The sequence below is a fragment of the Plecotus auritus genome, assembly GCF_963455305.1.
Source record: "Plecotus auritus genome assembly, chromosome: 5".
Taxonomy (NCBI): Eukaryota; Metazoa; Chordata; class Mammalia; order Chiroptera; family Vespertilionidae; genus Plecotus; species Plecotus auritus.
The window spans coordinates 123,182,656-123,200,281 of NC_137776.1; the positions used below are offsets into that span (position 1 = coordinate 123,182,656).

A 17,626-nucleotide genomic window follows, 5' to 3' on the forward strand; every position below is an offset into this window, starting at 1 on the left:
TAGCCCCAGGTGTTCTTTGGCTTGTGGCAGCATAACGCCATACTTCCTCTGCCTTCCTCTTCACATGGCGTTCTCCCCCGTGCAACTCTGCACTTTCTTATAAGGACACCAGTCATGTAGATAAAGGGCCCATCCTACTCTACAATGACCTCATCCTAACTGATCATATCTGCAATGACCCTATTTCCAATAAGGTTCTGGGGTTAAAACTTCAACCTATCTGTTCGGGGGACACCATTTAACTCATTAACAGTATTAAATAATTATTGAATTATTGAAGCTAACTACATTAGGTTAATCGTAATTCTTTTTTATATGTTTGAAAATTTTCATGGTAAAGAGTTATAAAAACTGCTCTTAAAGCATGTTAGAACAGATATGGGTCTGGTGATAATTCATTATATGTCACTCTGATTTGCCCATGATAATTAAACACTGGTATATTGAAAAGTATTCTAAGAGGGTAAAAAAAAAAAGTATACTAAGAGGGATATATTGATATTCTCTGGGGAATACCTCAGTGAGAATGATGGTAATTTTATCATAGTTAAATATCTATATGTGAACTTTTTACTTAAGAAGACCGAAATTTGCTACTACTTGGAATCTGTTCTATTTGATTTTTTTGGTAATGTTTGCATATCCTTTTCTCTTCTTTAAAATCAATTTTGCAGAAGCAGAAATCTTGAATAAGAGCCTTGATGCAAAAGAATCGCCGTCTGAGTTGAAGAGATAATTTACTTACGTTGCACACTTCAGTTGAAGCAAGTTGATTTAAAAATAGACTTATAGCCCTAGCTGATGTGGCTCAGTTGGTTAAGCATCCTCCCATGAAATGAGAAGTCACCTGTTTGATTCCTGGTCAGGACACATGCCCGGGTTGCTGGCTTGTAGAATTGTGCAGGAGGCAGCTGGTTGATGTTTCTCACATTGGTGTTTCTCTCCCTCTCCCTTCCTCTCACTAAAATAAATAAAAACAACACAAAAACACCACAGACTTATAGGAGTGGGTGGAGGTGGAGGAGTTATAGGGGGGATAAATGGTGATAGGAAAAAAAGCCAAAAAAATTTAAGCGCCTCCCCAAAAATGACATTTTTCAAGGTCTAAAAAGTCTTAATTCCCTTTAGCCTCTTCTAATGTTTTTAGGTTAGTGGAGTTGAAATGTGAAGTACTTGGAAAGCAAACATCAAGTTATGTGAAGCCATTTTGATTTCTTGAATAATCTTATAAGCATTAAGAAAATGGCAAAGTAGTAGTTAAATTTACTGTTATAATTTCAGTTAATTAACATAAGGATGAGTAGTTTTTGATGTACACTTATTACATGGTTAACATAATAGCTATTGAATACATTGATCTTTCATTTTAGGGAAATATAGAACTTTTATTATTTCTTAATAGAACATTCTGGTACTAACAAAAAATAAAAAATAAAAGAGAAAAATAGTGCCTTGAGGTGTGTAGTCAAAGGACAAAGTTTAAGTTTGGAAAGCTCTAAACAGGCTTCATGATTGATTATTCAAGTAGGTTGATGCTGAAAAATGATGTCTTATGGGATAAAGTGCATGTGATACGTGAAGACTGGAGCAGAATGAATTTAGTAAAAAAGAAAAAGATGGAAGATGACTAGACACTTTTAAGGAACACTATCAAACTATAAATCCATTCATTGGGTTGTATAGCAGATTTATATTTAGTCTAATTTAGACTATGAGAATTTAATTTAACCCTACTTTTATATTTTAACAGAAAAGAATGCAAATTAAAAAATTTGTGTGTGTTTTTTTTTCGGGGGGAGGGGGCGGTGAGGGCACTGTTTTTGTGGAAAAGGAGCTAATTTTGATTATATTGCTTTCTTCCAGTTCCCCACAGCCTACAGAATAGTCTCAAAATAACTTGAGAAAACTGAATTTGGGGTTAAATAACTTGTTCAGTGTCACACAGCTAAGTCAGTGGTAAAGCTAGGATTTGACCATATTTTCCGTCCTTAAAGAACCACAAATAACTAAAAGGCCAGGACAGTAGGATGTGGCTCAGGAATGGGAGTCACATGTAAGGCCTCTTGTACAAAATCCTGCCTCACTCAGTCATGGTCTCTGGCCAAGAAAAGCGCTTATCTCTAGAATCAAGTGAGTACATCCCATGGCTCTCTATGAATCAGGAGGAATGAGTACACACTGGAAGGCAATAGCACCAACAGTACCCCTCTATCTTGCCCCAACTCTTAACCATTAAAACCATGTTCACTTGCCAAAAAACTGGCAGGGAGAGGAGAAAAGGGGAGGGGAGAGTTCTGGAAGTGGGGGCTTAATCATTATCTTTCACTCATTTTGAGCTTCTCTAAATTGTTTGTTCAATCCCAGTTTGAAGGCCACTGTGTGAGAAAAGACAGAAAAAAAGCACATACTTGCAGTGGAAAAAAAAAAAAAAAGCTCCTAAGGTGCTATATTCCTTTATTAATACAACCAATAAAGGACTCTATAGGTATACTGGGAAACTAAATTCTCTAGTCTATCTTAAAACTTGGTGTCTGTAAATCCAAAATTAATGTTAGGGAGGATAGGGCATCATCTAAGTACCAGAGCCATTACTAGTTACTTATGTATAATTTCATCTAATTATTATAACTGTTAAGATAGTGATTATTATACCTCTTTTGCAGATGGGCTGAAGCCAGGGAGTTTAAATGACTTAAGATGGACTCGGAAACACCTGTGACAGATAGATTATATAGGTCTAAAATGGGGATTAGGAATCTGCGTTTTAAATATGCTTTCTTGGTAATTATCACACCAAAAAGCTTAAGAGCTAACCCTAGCCAAATTCAGTTGGTTAGAGCAGTGGTCAGCAAACTGCGGCTCGCGAGCCACCTGCGGCTCTTCCACAAAATACCATGGGCCTGGGCGAGTCTATTTTGAAGAAGTGGCGTGAGGAGAAGTTTAAGTTTAAAAAATTTGGCTCAAAAGAAATTTCAATCGTCGTACTGTTGATATTTGGCTCTGTTGACTAATGAGTTTGCCGACCACTGGGTTAGAGCATCATCCTGATATGCTAAAGTTGAGGGTTCAATCTCCAGTCTAACCAACAGAGGCCACCCCACCAGGGCAAAGTCAATTTTATCTAAAGGAAAAACAGGAATTCTTGAGACCTGTATAAAAGGAAACCCTATTTTTTCCTACTCTGAGTAAACTGAAATAGGTTTAAGGACATTTTCCTCAATGTAAGGAAAGTGCTAAAGTATATTGTAAATATGTTCTACATGCTCTGGTATTGAATAAACATTCAATATTATATCACTTGGCCCTGGAACTTGCTAGATTTTTATATAAAAAAGAACCATGCCCGCCCTAACCGGTTTGGCTCAGTGGATAGAGCGTCGGCGTGTGGACTGAAGGGTCCCAGGTTCGATTCCAGTCAAAGGCATGTACCTTGGTTGCCGGCACATTCCCAGTAGGGGGTGTGCAAGAGGCAGCTGATTGATGTTTCTCACTCTCTATCCTTCTCCCTCTGTGGAGAATCAAAATATATTAAAAAAAAAAAAAAAAGAACCATGCCCTTCAAAAAAAATGATCACATATATTTATACCAGTAACTTTATCAACAGAAATTTGTGAAATTCAGATATGAGCATTTTGTTACTGCCATTTTAATTATTAGAGTCACTAATGAAGTATTTTAAAAAGTACATCTATACCTTCAGAGTTTTCATCTGGAGCCTTTATATTAACTTACTGCCAAAGGCTCCAAGTAGATGAGTTTAATTACTTGCATCCAGTTAGCTTATTGCTCTTCACAGGTAGGGGACATTGTCAGCCACATACAGCTGTAAAGTTTATTGCTTATATTTAATCTGTGTACAGAGCTAATGTCTCATTTGTAAAAGGAGGTGAGAGGAGTTGGTCAGAGGTTTCTTGGCTCTAAAATAATGTAGATTGCTTTAAGGCAGCTGGAAAGGGACATTTTAGATCTGTTTTCTGATTTCACCATACCACATTGCCAATCCAAATTAGGAATGTTCTTCCCTCAAACTAGTTAATCTAAGAATGTGATTCGGTATTATCCAATTTCCAGACAAATGCAGATGGGAAAGTGATCTTGCCCAAAAGTGACTTAACCACTATTGAGATAAGTTACTTAACTTACTGGGCTTGTTTCTTCCATCTGTAAAATCAGGGGAATTATACAAAGTAATATACACTTAAAAAGCTAGGATTTTTATGATTAACACTTCTGTCAGTGGGATGTAATAGGAAAGGGAGAGGATCTGTAATCATATTGCCTAGATTCAGCTCTATTAGGCCATACCGGTTTTCTCATTAGAGAGAAAATTTACTTCATAGGTTGTGAGGATTAATAAGAAAACGCACATCAAGTATTAATACCTGGCATTTAGTAAGGGTTCAAATATGTTGCTAGGCTCCATGTCCAGTAATTTTGGAGTATGTGTGTGGGGTTGGGGCAAAAAGAATGGCTTAGTAGGTGGTATTGCTAGCTGACACAGTACTGAGTATGTGACAGACACCATTCTAAATGCTTTCTATGTTTGAACCAAATCCTTTTAACAATCCTATTTTGTAGTGCTATTCTTATCCACATTTTATAAATGAGAAAACAAAACCCAACAGCGAAATTAAATACCTTGCCCTGTTTACAGAGCTAGTAAGTGAAGGTACTTTAAGAATACTAACTCAGCCGAAACCGGTTTGGCTCAGTGGATAGAGCGTCGGCCTGCGGACTGAAGGGTCCCGGGTTCGATTCCGGTCAGGGGCATGTGCCTTGGTTGCGGGCACATCCTCGGTGGGAGGTGTGCAGGAGGTGGCTGATCGATGTTTCTCTCTCATTGATGTTTCTAGCTCTCTGTCCCTCTCCCTTCCTCTCTGTGAAATATCAATAAAATATATTAAAAAAAAAAAGAATACTAACTCAGCTCAGGTGGTCTAGCTCCAGATTCAATGTTCAATCATTGTTACAGCTGCTATGAAACATCCTTAAGGTGATGGGGGGCTAAAATCGCAAAATCAAACTTACTAGTAAAGCAATACTTGTGGCCAGTCAGAATCTTTAGATTTACATATTAACCCCTTCAAATTATTTCAAATAAGACCATATTTTAAATTGCTAACAGCAAATGTTTATTTATGACTGAAGCCAAGAATTTATAAATGCATTTTAATATCTTGCTGATAAAATAGTAACATTCCATCTTTGCAATCTTGCAAGGAATACAGGAAGATATTGTAAAGGCTTTGATGTGTATATCTATTATAACCAGGTAATCAGAACACACACACACACATACACACACACCACCTACTTTAGTGTTACACCATACCAACTTTTCAGAAAGGCCATCTTAAAGCTCTACTGGATAGCTGAGTAAATAGCGTCCGAGATTTAAAGAATGGGGAGTAGGGAAGAGATGGAAGTAGTAAGCAGCACACAATTCAAAGCCCACTTTTAAGCACACCACATTATGAATACTAAAAGGATGCGGGGGAGGGAGGGAAGGCAATTCAGCATTTTCAGAAAGAGCATTTGGCAACATTCAACGCATAAGGAGGCTGTGCTTGGGACCATCCACTCTCTCCAGCTTCTCAAAGTGTTTCCTGGCATTGCGAATGTTGATCAGAGTAGCTGCAGACGGGATCGACGGATCCGACATCACCACCATCACGTACGTGTTTGAAGTGAAGATGTCGATGAAAGCAGCGAAGTTAGAATTTCTAACTTCCATGCTCTGGAAAGAAGCGGCCAATTTACTGCAGCTCAGCTTGAACTGCTTAATGATGTTGCTGATCTTCTCAAATCGGTGGACGTCGCGCTGCTCTTTGCATTGGTAATGGGAAATGACCAGGAACGTAGCTCTCTCGAACAGCAGAACTTCATCGGCCTCAATGATTTGGGCAAAATTCCTTAGGTTCATCTCCAGCTGCTGGACATTGGGAATCAGCTGATAGACAATACTGGACCAGGCTTTGTAGAGCGTCTCATCCCAGATGGATGTTCGAAAACAAGCGCACTCCAGTGGGCGAGACAAACGCCTCAGGTCTTCCTCTCGCTCTTTAAAAATCAGGTCACGCTGATCCTCCTGAACCAGATCCATTTTGTGCACCAGGCAGAAGATTTTGGCATCAGGAGAGTTCTGGAGGATGGCCTCCAGACACGACTGGTAATAATGCATGTCCTTTTCCAGTTCGCGGCTCTCCACGTCAAACACGTAAATCAGCACCTCGACATTACGGAAGATGTTGTCTCGCTGGCTGGTGAAGTAATTTTCCATGAAGGTGTCCTGACCGCCACAGTCCCACAGGTTCAGCACCAGGTTGCCCAGAAATCGGACGTGGGAGTGCTCCACATCAATGGTGGCACCCAGACGCCGGGTGTCGCGAGCAATATAATTTGCAAAGATAATCGACCTCATGCTGGTCTTTCCCGACCCGCTCTTCCCCATCAACAGCACCTTTTTCTTCATGGCTGTATTGGGCATCACCCGCCGGGAGCCGCCGCGGACTGGGCCTCAGGGCGCGGCCTAACTGCAGCGCGTTAGGAGGGAGCAGCTGGACGTCGCGAGGGCTCCGCAGGTTGGGTCGCGCGACTGAGCAGGCAGGGAGGCCGAGAGAGCGAGCTGGGGTTGGCAAGGCCCGGCGGGGTAAGCTCTGCCTCGGAAGAGAGGAGCAAACGGCTGCAGCAGCTCCAGCGACGGCTCGCCTTCCGGTGAGGAAAGCCGCTGCGTCTCCGCTGCCACCCACTTCCGGCGGCGATCTCGCGAGAACTGCCGCGCTCGGCCGTCCCAGCCTTAGGAGCTTTTATAAACTGCTCTTTAATGAAACCGAGCAGAGGCCTCGGAACAAGAAAATGGAAGGGGAACCCAGGATTCTAGTGTTCTGTTTTTCTATTTCAGCTGGGTTTAGGGTCGCAAAGGTGTACGCTTGTGGTCGTTTGGGAGAATGCTGCCATCTCGCGGCCAGCCCACCCCTAAACGTGACGCCGGGCTTTAAGAGCGCGGTGTGTCTGGGTGGTGTTAGGCCCGGGCGGGAGGCCGGTGCGCGGGGGAAGGAGCTCTGAGCCCAGTTAGGCCTCCCAGACCCCCCGGTTTGCCGAGTACGAAGGCAGGGCGAACGACTCCTGTACAGATGAGGAAAGCGAGCCTTCGAGAAGTTAAGTGATGGCCCAGGGCTACCAAGCTGCGCGGTAGTAAATTTCTACTGGGCAATATCCCGACTCCCAGTTAGTGCTTTTCCTACTTGGAAGTTCCTTTCTCACACCTGCTTTTCCGGTCATCTCAGACTTTAGAATTTATAATCAGCATTCCAAAGCTTGAGGAAACTATAATATGGAACCTGTGCATTAGCTCTATCCTCACAATGACCCTTTGCATAAATAACCCGATTTTCAAGTGAGTAAATCGAAGCTTGGAGGGGGTTAAGTAACACTGGCAAGTTATACATCTATTAAATGATGAAATGCAATTTTACCTAAAAAATATAAATAATATCTTTAAGGTGTACAACATGATTTGATCATACACAGTGAAATGATTACTACAGTGAAGCTAATGAACATACCTTTGTGGTGAGAGTATCTGAAATCCACTCAGAAAATTCCCAGTATTCAATACAGTATTAACTATAGTCATCATGCTTTAGGTTAGATCTCTGTCCTACATAACTGCACCTCCCATTTTCCCCACTTCCCTTACCCCTGTTAACCAGTCTACTCTTTGCAACTATACATATAAGATTCTACCCTTAAGTGAGACCGTGCAAGCTTTTTTTCCTTTCTGTGTCTGGTTTATTTCACTGAGCATAATGTCCTCCAGTTTCATCTATATTGTTTGCAAATGGCATGCTCTCCTTTTTAAAGGCTGAATAATACTAATATTACATTTATTCATATAAAACATTTTTAATGTAAAAACCTTACTTTCTGTTTAAAAGTTAATACACTTGTAGTCTAAGTCACCTATTCTGTAACACCATATTCTATAAATAGATCAGATATTAACATAGATTTTAGCTAAAATATATCAATAGCAGAATTCCTGCTGTCCCATGGATAGGTTGAAAATTTCTTACTTTTAGCATTTGAGCTATTTAAATTCTTCTAGTATTTATGTTGGATTATAGGGATGTTTTCCCCCAGTTTTACTGAGATACAGTTGACATATAACATTGCATTCGTTTTAGGTGTACAACATAATGATTTTATATATAGCCAAATAACTACTACAATAAGTTTTTTTGACCTCAACATATTTAAAATTATTTTTCTTATGAGAATTTTTTAGGTCTACTCTTAGCTAATTTCAAATGTACAATGCAGCATTGTTAACTATAACCACCAAGTAGTACATTACATTCTTAAAACTTATCTTTAAGTGGAAGTTCATACCTTTTCTTTTATTATTTTTATATTCTCACCCAAGGATATTTTCCCATTGATTTTTAGAGAGAGTGGAAGAGAGAGGGAAAGACAGAGAAACATTGATGTGAGAAAAACACATGGCTTGTACAGGGCCTGGCAGGGCCCTGGCTGCGGAGGAACCTGCAACCAAGGTACGTGCCCTTGACTGGAATTTAATTCAGGACCCTTTGGTCTGCAGACGGACGCTTTACCCACTGAGTCAAACTGGCCAGGGTGGAAGTTTGTACCTTTTGACCCTCTCCACTCATTTTACTCCCCAACCTCTACCTCTGGCAATCACCAGTCTGTTTTCTGTGCCAATGAGTTTTTTATTTTATTTTTTAGGTTCCGTGGGAACCCCTTTCACGTCCCGCATGGTTCAGGGTTCGGGTTCTGGAGAAGGCCGCACACAAATGAGAGAGACTAGAAAAGTATTAATCTGGGAATATTGGGGGCCAGGCGGGAGCCCACCTCTAGTGGGAGGACTACACCCCACTCTGGCCTTGCTATCCCTTTTAATAAGACTATGGGATACACCCATAGCCCTTAGGCAGGAAATTCCAATAACAGAAATTTACATAAGACAAACAGAGGTGGAGGCTGCTTCAGCTAACAATGTTTCAACTAAACAGTGGGTGATTGAAAAACTCAGGAGAGAGAGGAGACAAAATGGCGGCAGAATAGATGGATGTGTCCTGAGCCTTGTCCCGGAGCAGATAGAGGGAGCAGCTGAAACGAGTGGAATCCAGCCTGAATTGGCGAAGGAGGCGCAGCTGGTGAGACAGTTTGCAGCTGGGAAGGGCAGAGATCCCCCGATAAAGCAAGACACCCATGAAAAACACACATGGTGTCTAAATAAGACAAAGGAAAATCGTTTGGGCAAAAATAAAAAGGATCCCAAATCAATTATGTAGAAAAGATTCCTTTATTAACTTTCCGTCGAAAATATGTTTGTATATTTTCAGAAAACAACTCCAAGACCATGTGAATTCCTGCAACAGAGAGGAATTGACAGGTCGGCTCCAACCAGGAAGACAAGAGGAGAAACAGTCCAGAGATGGGAGACGCTGACGACGCCTTGCCACGCTAGCAGTCAGCAGCTGTGCGACGCAGCAGCTTGCCTAGGACCAAACCAGAGAGGGTTGGACCTGCATTGCCACCATGTGCCCACCATCCAGATATCATTGCTGACATGTACACATAAGGAACTGTTTGACATTGAAACGGGGAATCAGAATTGTTGGACATTGAAATTGGGACTCAAACATTTTTTGTTATTATATGTTTATTTCTAGTCTGCAGAGGCAAGATTTTTTAAAGGAAAGAAAATGGGGAAAAATAGACACAGAAGCAAAGAAGCATTGAACAGACTGTCAAACTACAGCGGGAAGGCAGAGGAGGTTTTGGGGTGGGGGGCTGTAAGAGATGAACTGAAGGACTTGTATGCAGGCATATAAGCATAACCAATGGATAAAAGACACTGGGGGGGGGGCAGGTAAAGGCATGTACTGGGGGGAAGGGGAGGGTGGGGGGAGGTCAATGGGGGGAAAAAAGAGACATATGTACTACTATTTTTAATACTTCAAACAATTAAAAAAATAAAAAAATAATAATAAAAAAAATAAATAAAAATAGTGAGTGATTAGCTCTGACCTTTCAGAGCAAATAAGGTTGTTGACCAGCCTTCAGGGTTTCCTGTCCACATCTTTCTATTAGTGAGACAATGATCCGTTTCTGGCATCTCCCCATTTCTTTTCTTTAAAAAATCTTGCATCTGCAGACTAGAAATAAACATATAAGAACAAAAAATGAGACAAGCAAGAATGGTTATGCTGAGAGGCAAATGAATCAGTCTGTAGTAAGTTTCTTTCTGGGCCAACAGTTTTTGAGTCCCAATTTCAATGTCCAACAATTCTGATTCCCCGTTTCAATGTCAAACAGTTCCTTATGCGTACATGTCAGCAGTGATATCTGGATGGTGGACAAATGGTGGTAACACAGGTCCGACCCTCTCTGGTTTGGTCCTGGGCAACCTGCAGCGACGCACAGCTGCTGAATGCTAGTATGGCAGAGCGTTGTCAGCGTCTTCCATCTCTGGACTGTTTCTCCTTTTGTCTTCATGGCTAGAGCAGTCCTGTCAATTCCTCTGTTGCAGGAATCCACATGGTCTTGGAGTTGTTTTCTGAAAATATACAAAGATATTCTTTTTTTAAAAAAAAATAAATCTTTATTCAGATTATTACAATTGTTTCTCCTTTTTCCCCCCATAGCTCCCCTCCACCCGGTTCCCACCCCACCTTCTGCCCTTACCTCCCCCCCACTGTCCTCATCCATAGGTGTATGATTTTTGTCCAGTCTCTTCCTGAACCCTCCCATACTCCTTTCCCCCTGAGAATTATCAGTCCACTCCCTTTCTATGCCCCTGATTCTATTATATTCACCAGTTTATTCTGTTCCTCAGGTTTTTAATTCACTTGATTTTAGGTTCACTTGTTCATAGATATGTATTTGTTGTTCATAATTTTTATCTTTACTTTTTTCTTCTTCCTCTTCTTTAAGAATACCTTTCAGCATTTCATATAATACTGGTTTGGTGGTGATGAACTCCTTCAGCTTTTTCTTATCTGTGAAGCTCTTTATCTGCCCTTCAATTCTGAATGATAGCTTTGCTGGGTAGAGTAATCTTGGTTATAGGTTCTTGCTATTCATCACTTTGAAAATTTCTTGCCACTCCCGTCTGGCCTGCATAGTTTCTGTTGAGAAATCAGCTGACAATCATATGGGTGCTCCCTTGTAGGTAATTAACTGTTTTTCTCTTGCTGCTTTTAAGATTCTCTTTGTCTTTTGCTCTTGGCATTTTAATTATGATGTGTTTTGGTGTGGTCCTCTTTGGATTCCTTTTGTTTGGGGTTCTGTGTGCTTCCTGGACTTGTAAGTCTATTTCTTTCACCAGGTGGGGGAAGTTTTCTGTCATTATTTCTTCAAATAGGTTTTCAGTATCTTGCTCTCTCTCTTCTTCTGGCACCCCCATAATTCTGATGTTGGTACACTTGAAGTTGTCCCAGAGGCTTCTTACACTATCTTCAACTTTTTGAATTCTTTTTTCTTTTTGCTTTACCAGTTGAGTGTTTTTTGCTTCTTTGTATTTCAATTCTTTGACTTGATTCTTGTGTTCCTCTAGTCAGTTGTTGGGTCTCTGTATAATATTTTTTATTTCAGTCAGTGTATGTTTAATTTCTAGTTGGTCCTTTTTCATATCTTCGAGGGTCTCGTTATATTTATCGGCCTTTTCTAGGATATTCTTGAAAAGCCTTATAACCGTGGTTTTGAATTCTATATCCAGTCGTTTGTTTTCCTCCATTTCTTTCGTTTGTGATCTGTTTCTTTGACGCCGCATTTTCACTGCTTCCCTGAGTTGGTAGGGTATATTTGTGTGCTAGGTTTCCTATATGGCCCAGTGGGTTGGCCTCCCCAGTTAACCTGAGGTGGACACTCTTAGTGCACCCCTTTGTGGACTGTGTGTATAGCCTTGTTGTAGTTAAGTCTTGATTGTTGTTGGTATCACTGGGAGGAATTGACCTCCAGGGCAGTTGGCTGTAAGGATCAGCTGTGTCTATGCTGGGAGAAGTTTGGTGCTGGAGACAGCCTTATAGGATTAGACTTGCCAAATTGCAATAGCCTCTGTGCTCAGCTTGGATGGGGTGGAGTCTCAGGGCGGAGCAGACAGTCTTGGCTTCCAGTCAGCCTTGCCCTTGCGCACGTGCGCGCCTGCAGACCTCTGCCTTCCCCAGCTCCCGAGTCTGCCTTCCCCAGGACTCCCTTCCACTAGGGAAAGCCTGTGGCAACCTCCGCAGCCTTTGTGCGCACTGGCATGTGTGCGCCTGCAAACCTCTGCCTTCCCCAGCTCCTGAGTCTTTGCCCGAGAGTCCAGATCACCCCACCCCCTGTAAGAGCGCGGGTCCCCAGGGGCTCACCTGGAACTGGGGTTCAGTGCAGTCAGAATTGGGGTTCAGTGCAGTCAGGAGCTTCCAACTCCCTTCTGCTAGGGAAAGCCTGTGGCAACCTCCGCAGCCTTTGTGCACACTGGCACGCGTGCCTCCAGACCCCTGCCCACTGGGGCTCCCCTGGGTCTCCCCCAGGTCTTCGAGTCTCCGGGTGCCTTTCTCTCTACCTTACAGTCCAGACTCCCCCTGTATGAGCCTGGGTCCATGGGGTTTCGCCCGGGACTGGGGTTCAGTGCAGTCAGAACTGGGGTTCAGTGCGGTTGGGGGCTTCCTTCCCCCTTCCGCCAGAGAAAGTCAGCCAGGCTCTCAGCCGCCCTTCCTCTCTGCGCGCACAAAGACCCTTTGCCGTACCTCCAATTCTCTGTGAGCTTTTCTCTTTCCTTCTAGTTGTAGAATTTTCACTCAGCCAGCTTTCCTGTGGTTCTGGATGGTGTCCGTTCTGTCTTTTAGTTGTAGTTTTGAAATTGTTGTGCGAGGCAGCAGTTTAGGTGCTTACCTATGCCGCCATCTTGGTTTCTCACAAACATATTCTTGACCAAATGTTAATAAAGGAATCTTTTCTATAAATTTGACTTGGGATCCTTTTTATTTTTGCCCAAACGATTTTCTCTTGGCTTATTTTGACACCATGTGTGTTTTTCATGGGTGTCTTGCTGTTAGCATTACAAATGAAAATTAATTTTCAAAGTAAAAATTTTTCTAGATGTAATTTACTTACAGGATATTTTTTCCTTACATGATATTTTCCCACTATCCCCCCTTTTTTTGATTAATGGAGGCTTTTGGAAGTTTTATAATGCAGTCTAGATAACTTTAAAATTTAATTTTTTTGCACAAAAATATGACTGCTGTAGGTTCCTTGCATATTAAGCAATCTTACCATGAGATGAACTTAACAATAGAAATTTTAGTTAATACTTTAGGAACAGCTTTTTGTCCAGTACAATTAAATTTTCTTGAATATTCACTTATTTCAATTAGCCAATTTAAATTAATCTGAAAACTTGACTACCATTTTACTGTCAAATTTAATACTCTAACAACTATCTTAGTTTACCCTGTAAATATTAGTGGAAAGGATTTATTTGCATTCTTGAGTAGGCTCTGAGCATTCCTGGTGCTAGGCTGGATTTAGATATAGGGCAGCTGCTGTCGGCCAAGTCTCTGTCTGTTACCTGGGTCCCAATCTGAGCTGGGCCAAGTCACTGTCTGTCACCTGTGTCCCGATCTGAGCTGGGCGTGGGAAGCAAAGCAGCCATGGGGGCAGGAGACCTCCCTCAGAAGGGGTGAGGGTTCAAGTCCCTGCTATGTTGGGGGGGTGAGGGTCTGTGCCCCACCTCTGTTGACCCCCAAGTTCTCTCCTAATGGCCCCTCTGTGACTGTGCCTGTCTTAGGTTGTTCCTTCCCTGAGGAATCTTACCCATCTCTGGTTAACCAGCCATCCTCTGGGGCCAAGCAGGGTGATGTGAGGTTCAGTTCTGTCTCCTTGGTAGCCTATTCCCCCATGGCCTCCATGCGCAGCACCTGCCTTGGGATCCCCTCGCCTCCTGGTGGGGCCCCGGCACTGATCACATATCTTGGGGAACCCAGGTTTCTTCTCCATGGAGGGCCCAGCTCACACCATTGGGCGAGAGACAGATCCATGGTACCAGCCACCACCAGGCTTCAACCTCAGCATGAACAGAAAGCTCAGGCAACAGCTGTGGGCAATTGGATTGTGAGAAGAGGGTCCCTCCTGGCAAAAAGGGCAAGAGAGGCCAATATAGAATGCTCAAGTGCCTTCCCAGTGCCTTAATTCCTTCTGGAAGGGATTAAATCCTTTCATGTCCTTTTTTAAATTACTGCCAAACATTCAAAGAATTAGTTTGTAAGTTTGCTTGGGATAATTGTACAATATGCTGTTGTAAAATATAAAAAATTATAATGACACTGTAGAATAATATCATGAAAAGATATTCTTTGCTCTAGGCCATGGCAATTCAATTTCAAACTGGCTGTCAATTTTTTTTTTTTTTTTGTATAGACAAGGTCTTAGTTACATTTTCTGCACCTATCCCAGGAGCAAGTAGCGATAGTAGGCGTATTTTTTGCTTTTCATTTAGCTGAAAACCTTGATGATTATTTAAAAAGCTAACTTATTTAAATAATTAAAGTATTTTCATTTAAAAAGCAAAGCAAATTTAGTAAATGTTTATGTCTGATTCACAAGCCGAAAATGTTGCCCCGCCTCTAGCTTAATTAAGAATGCAGGTGGGTACAGGCTTTTTGTCATTTTAAATTCTGCTGTTGGATTTTAAGAAATATTTAGTTACTTCATTTTGCCCTTCTTAGAGGCCAAAACCTTCATAATATATATATATATATATATATATTTTAATATATTTTATTGATATTTTTACAGAGAGGAAGGGAGAGGGATAGAGAGTTAGAAACATCGATGAGAGAGAAACATCGATCAGCTGCCTCCTGCACACCCCCTACTGGGGATGTGCCCGCAACCCAGGTACGTGCCCTTGACCAGAATCGAACCTGGGACCTTTCAGTCTGCAGGCTGACGCTCTATCCACTGAGCCAAACCTGTTTTGGCAACCTTCATAATATTTAAAATATATCTATTAATTTTTATTTGATAAGGCTTTCCATGCAATTTCAAGTATATTAGATCTGTTAAATTTAAAAATATTTCCTTTAAGAAGAGAGAATAAATTTCTTGTATTACTCCGGGCCCTTGGAGCTTTCCAAGAATCATCTCTGTTAAAGCCTTGAAATTTTAACATGGAAAAAACCATCAAACAAATATCTATATATGATTTAAATATTATAATACTTTTTATAATTATTTTAAGATATCAGTTAGATTTTAAACTAGTTTTTGCATAGAAAAATTTGGTTGGGATCACAGAATTAATCCTCTTTTTTAATTAGACCAATAAGCAACTTATTTTGAATTCCTAATTATTTCAGAGAAAACACAACATTTTTTTATATTTTAGACATTTAATTACCACAACTATATAATTTCTCCCAATTTAATTTGCACTTTGAACTTTTAAAGCTGGCAAGTCAAACATTTAGCATTTCCTAGATTAATAACACTTTTATATCCTTAATCAATTAATAGCTTCAAATCTGTCCTCTAGGTTTTTTTATGAGGAAGCAAACTCAGATTATTAAACAAGTTTTTTATTTTTTATTTTTTTTATTTTTTTAAAAATAAATCTTTATTCAGCTTATTACAATTGTTTCTCCTTTTTCCCCCCATAGCTCCCCTCCACCCGGTTGCCACCCCACCTTCTGCCTTTATCCCCCCACATTGTCCTCATCCATAGGTGTATGATTTTTGTCCAGTCTCTTCATGAACCCCCCATACTCCTTTCCCCTGAGAATTATCAGTCCACTCTCTTTCTATGCCCCTGATTCTATTATATTCACCAGATTATTGTTCCTCAGGTTTTTAATTCACTTGATTTTTAGTTTCACTTGTTCATAGATATGTATTTGTTGTTCATAATTTTTATCTTTACTTTTTTCTTCTTCCTCTTCTTTAAGAATACCTTTCAGCATTTCATATAATACTGGTTTTGGTGGTGATGAACTCCTTTAGCTTTTTCTTATCTGTGAAGCTCTTTATCTGCCCTTCAATTCTGAATGATAGCTTTGCTGGGTAGAGTAATCTTGGTAGTAGGTTCTTGCTATTCATCACTTTGAAAATTTCTTGCCACTCCCATCTGGCCTGCATAGTTTTTGTTGAGAAATTAGCTGACAATCATATGGGTGCTCCCTTGTAGGTAATTAACTGTTTTTCTCTTGCTAATTTTAAGATTCTCTCTTTGTCTTTTGCTCTTGGCATTTTAATTATGATGTGTTTTGGTGTGGTCCTTTTTGGATTCCTTTTGTTTGGGGTTCTGTGTGCTTCCTGGACTTGTAAGTCTATTTCTTTCACCAGGTGGGGGAAGTTTTCGGTCATTATTTCTTCAAATAGGTTTTCAGTATCTTGCTCTCTCTCTTCTTCTGGCACCCCCATAATTCTGATGTTGGTACACTTGAAGTTGTCCCAGAGTCTTCTTACACTATCTTCAACTTTTTGGATTTTTTTTTTCTTTTTGCTTTACCGGTTGAGTGTTTTTTGCTTCTTTGTATTTCAATTCTTTGACTTGATTCTTGTGTTCCTCTAGTTTGTTGTTGGGTCTCTATAATATTTTTTATTTCAGTCAGTGTATGTTTAATTTCTAGTTGGTCCTTTTTCATATCTTCGAGGGTCTCGTTATATTTATCGGCCTTTTCTAGGATATTCTTGAAAAGCCTTATAACCGTGGTTTTGAATTCTATATCCAGTCGTTTGTTTTCCTCCATTTCTTTCGTTTGTGATCTGTTTCTTTGACGCCGCATTTTCACTGCTTCCCTGAGTTGGTAGGGTAGACTTGTGTGCTAGGTTTCCTATATGGCCCAGTGGGTTGGCCTCCCCAGTTAACCTGAGGTGGACACTCTTAGTGCACCCCTTTGTGGACTGTGTGTACAGCCTTGTTGTAATTAAGTCTTGATTGTTGTTGGTATCACTGGGAAGAATTGACCTCCAGGGCAGTTGGCTGTAAGGATCAGCTGTGTCTATGCTGGGAGAAGTTTGGTGCTGGAGACAGCCTTATAGGATTAGACTTGCCAAATTGCAATAGCCTCTGTGCTCAGCTTGGATGGGGTGGAGTCTCAGGGCGGAGCAGACAGTCTTGGCTTCCAGTCAGCCTTGCCCTTGCGCACGTGCGCGCCTGCAGACCTCTGCCTTCCCCAGCTCCCGAGTCTCCGCCCGAGAGTCCAGATTCCCCCCACAAGAGCGTGGGTCCCCAGGGGCTCGCCTGGAACTGGGGTTTAGTGCCGTCAGAACTGGGGTTCAGTGCAGTCAGGAGCTTCCAACTCCCTTCTGCTAGGGAAAGCCTGTGGCAACCTCCGCAGCCTTTGTGCACACTGGCACGCGCGCCTCCGACCCCTGCCCACTGGGGCTCCCCTGGGTCTCCCCCTGGTCTCTGAGTCTCCGAGTGCCTTTCTCTCTACCTTACAGTCCAGACTCCCCCTGTATGAGCCTGGGTCCATGGGGTTTCACCTGGGACTGGGGTTCAGTGCAGTCAGAACTGGGGTTCAGTGCGGTTGGGGGCTTCCTTCCCCCTTCCGCCAGAGAAAGTCAGCCAGGCTCTCAGCCGCCCTTCCTCTCTGAGCACACAAAGACCCT

At 41.6% G+C, this 17,626-nt stretch overlaps 2 protein-coding genes and 1 long non-coding RNA gene across 3 annotated transcripts in view; 2 read left to right on the forward strand and 1 right to left on the reverse strand.

Annotated features, from left to right (window-relative positions):
• The window catches only part of HAUS6 (HAUS augmin like complex subunit 6), a 51,541-nt gene extending 49,776 nt beyond the window's left edge, over positions 1-1,765 (forward strand). The window contains exon 17 of the mRNA XM_080669877.1: positions 675-1,765. Coding sequence (XP_080526003.1) covers positions 675-736 — 62 coding nt within the window. The 3' untranslated portion in view covers positions 737-1,765. The remainder of the gene's footprint in view (positions 1-674) is intronic.
• A 2,282-nt stretch (positions 1,766-4,047) lies between these two features.
• RRAGA (Ras related GTP binding A) lies at positions 4,048-6,739 on the reverse strand. The gene has a single exon (XM_080669878.1). The coding sequence runs from the start codon at positions 6,486-6,488 to the stop codon at positions 5,547-5,549; it is 942 nt and encodes a 313-aa protein (XP_080526004.1). The 5' UTR covers positions 6,489-6,739; the 3' UTR covers positions 4,048-5,546.
• A 154-nt stretch (positions 6,740-6,893) lies between these two features.
• On the forward strand, positions 6,894-9,641 carry LOC308249108. The gene is made up of 3 exons (XR_013960674.1): positions 6,894-7,397; positions 8,450-8,556; positions 9,370-9,641. It is a non-coding gene; the product is annotated as an uncharacterized lncRNA (long non-coding RNA).
• Positions 9,642-17,626: the final 7,985 nt, after the last annotated feature.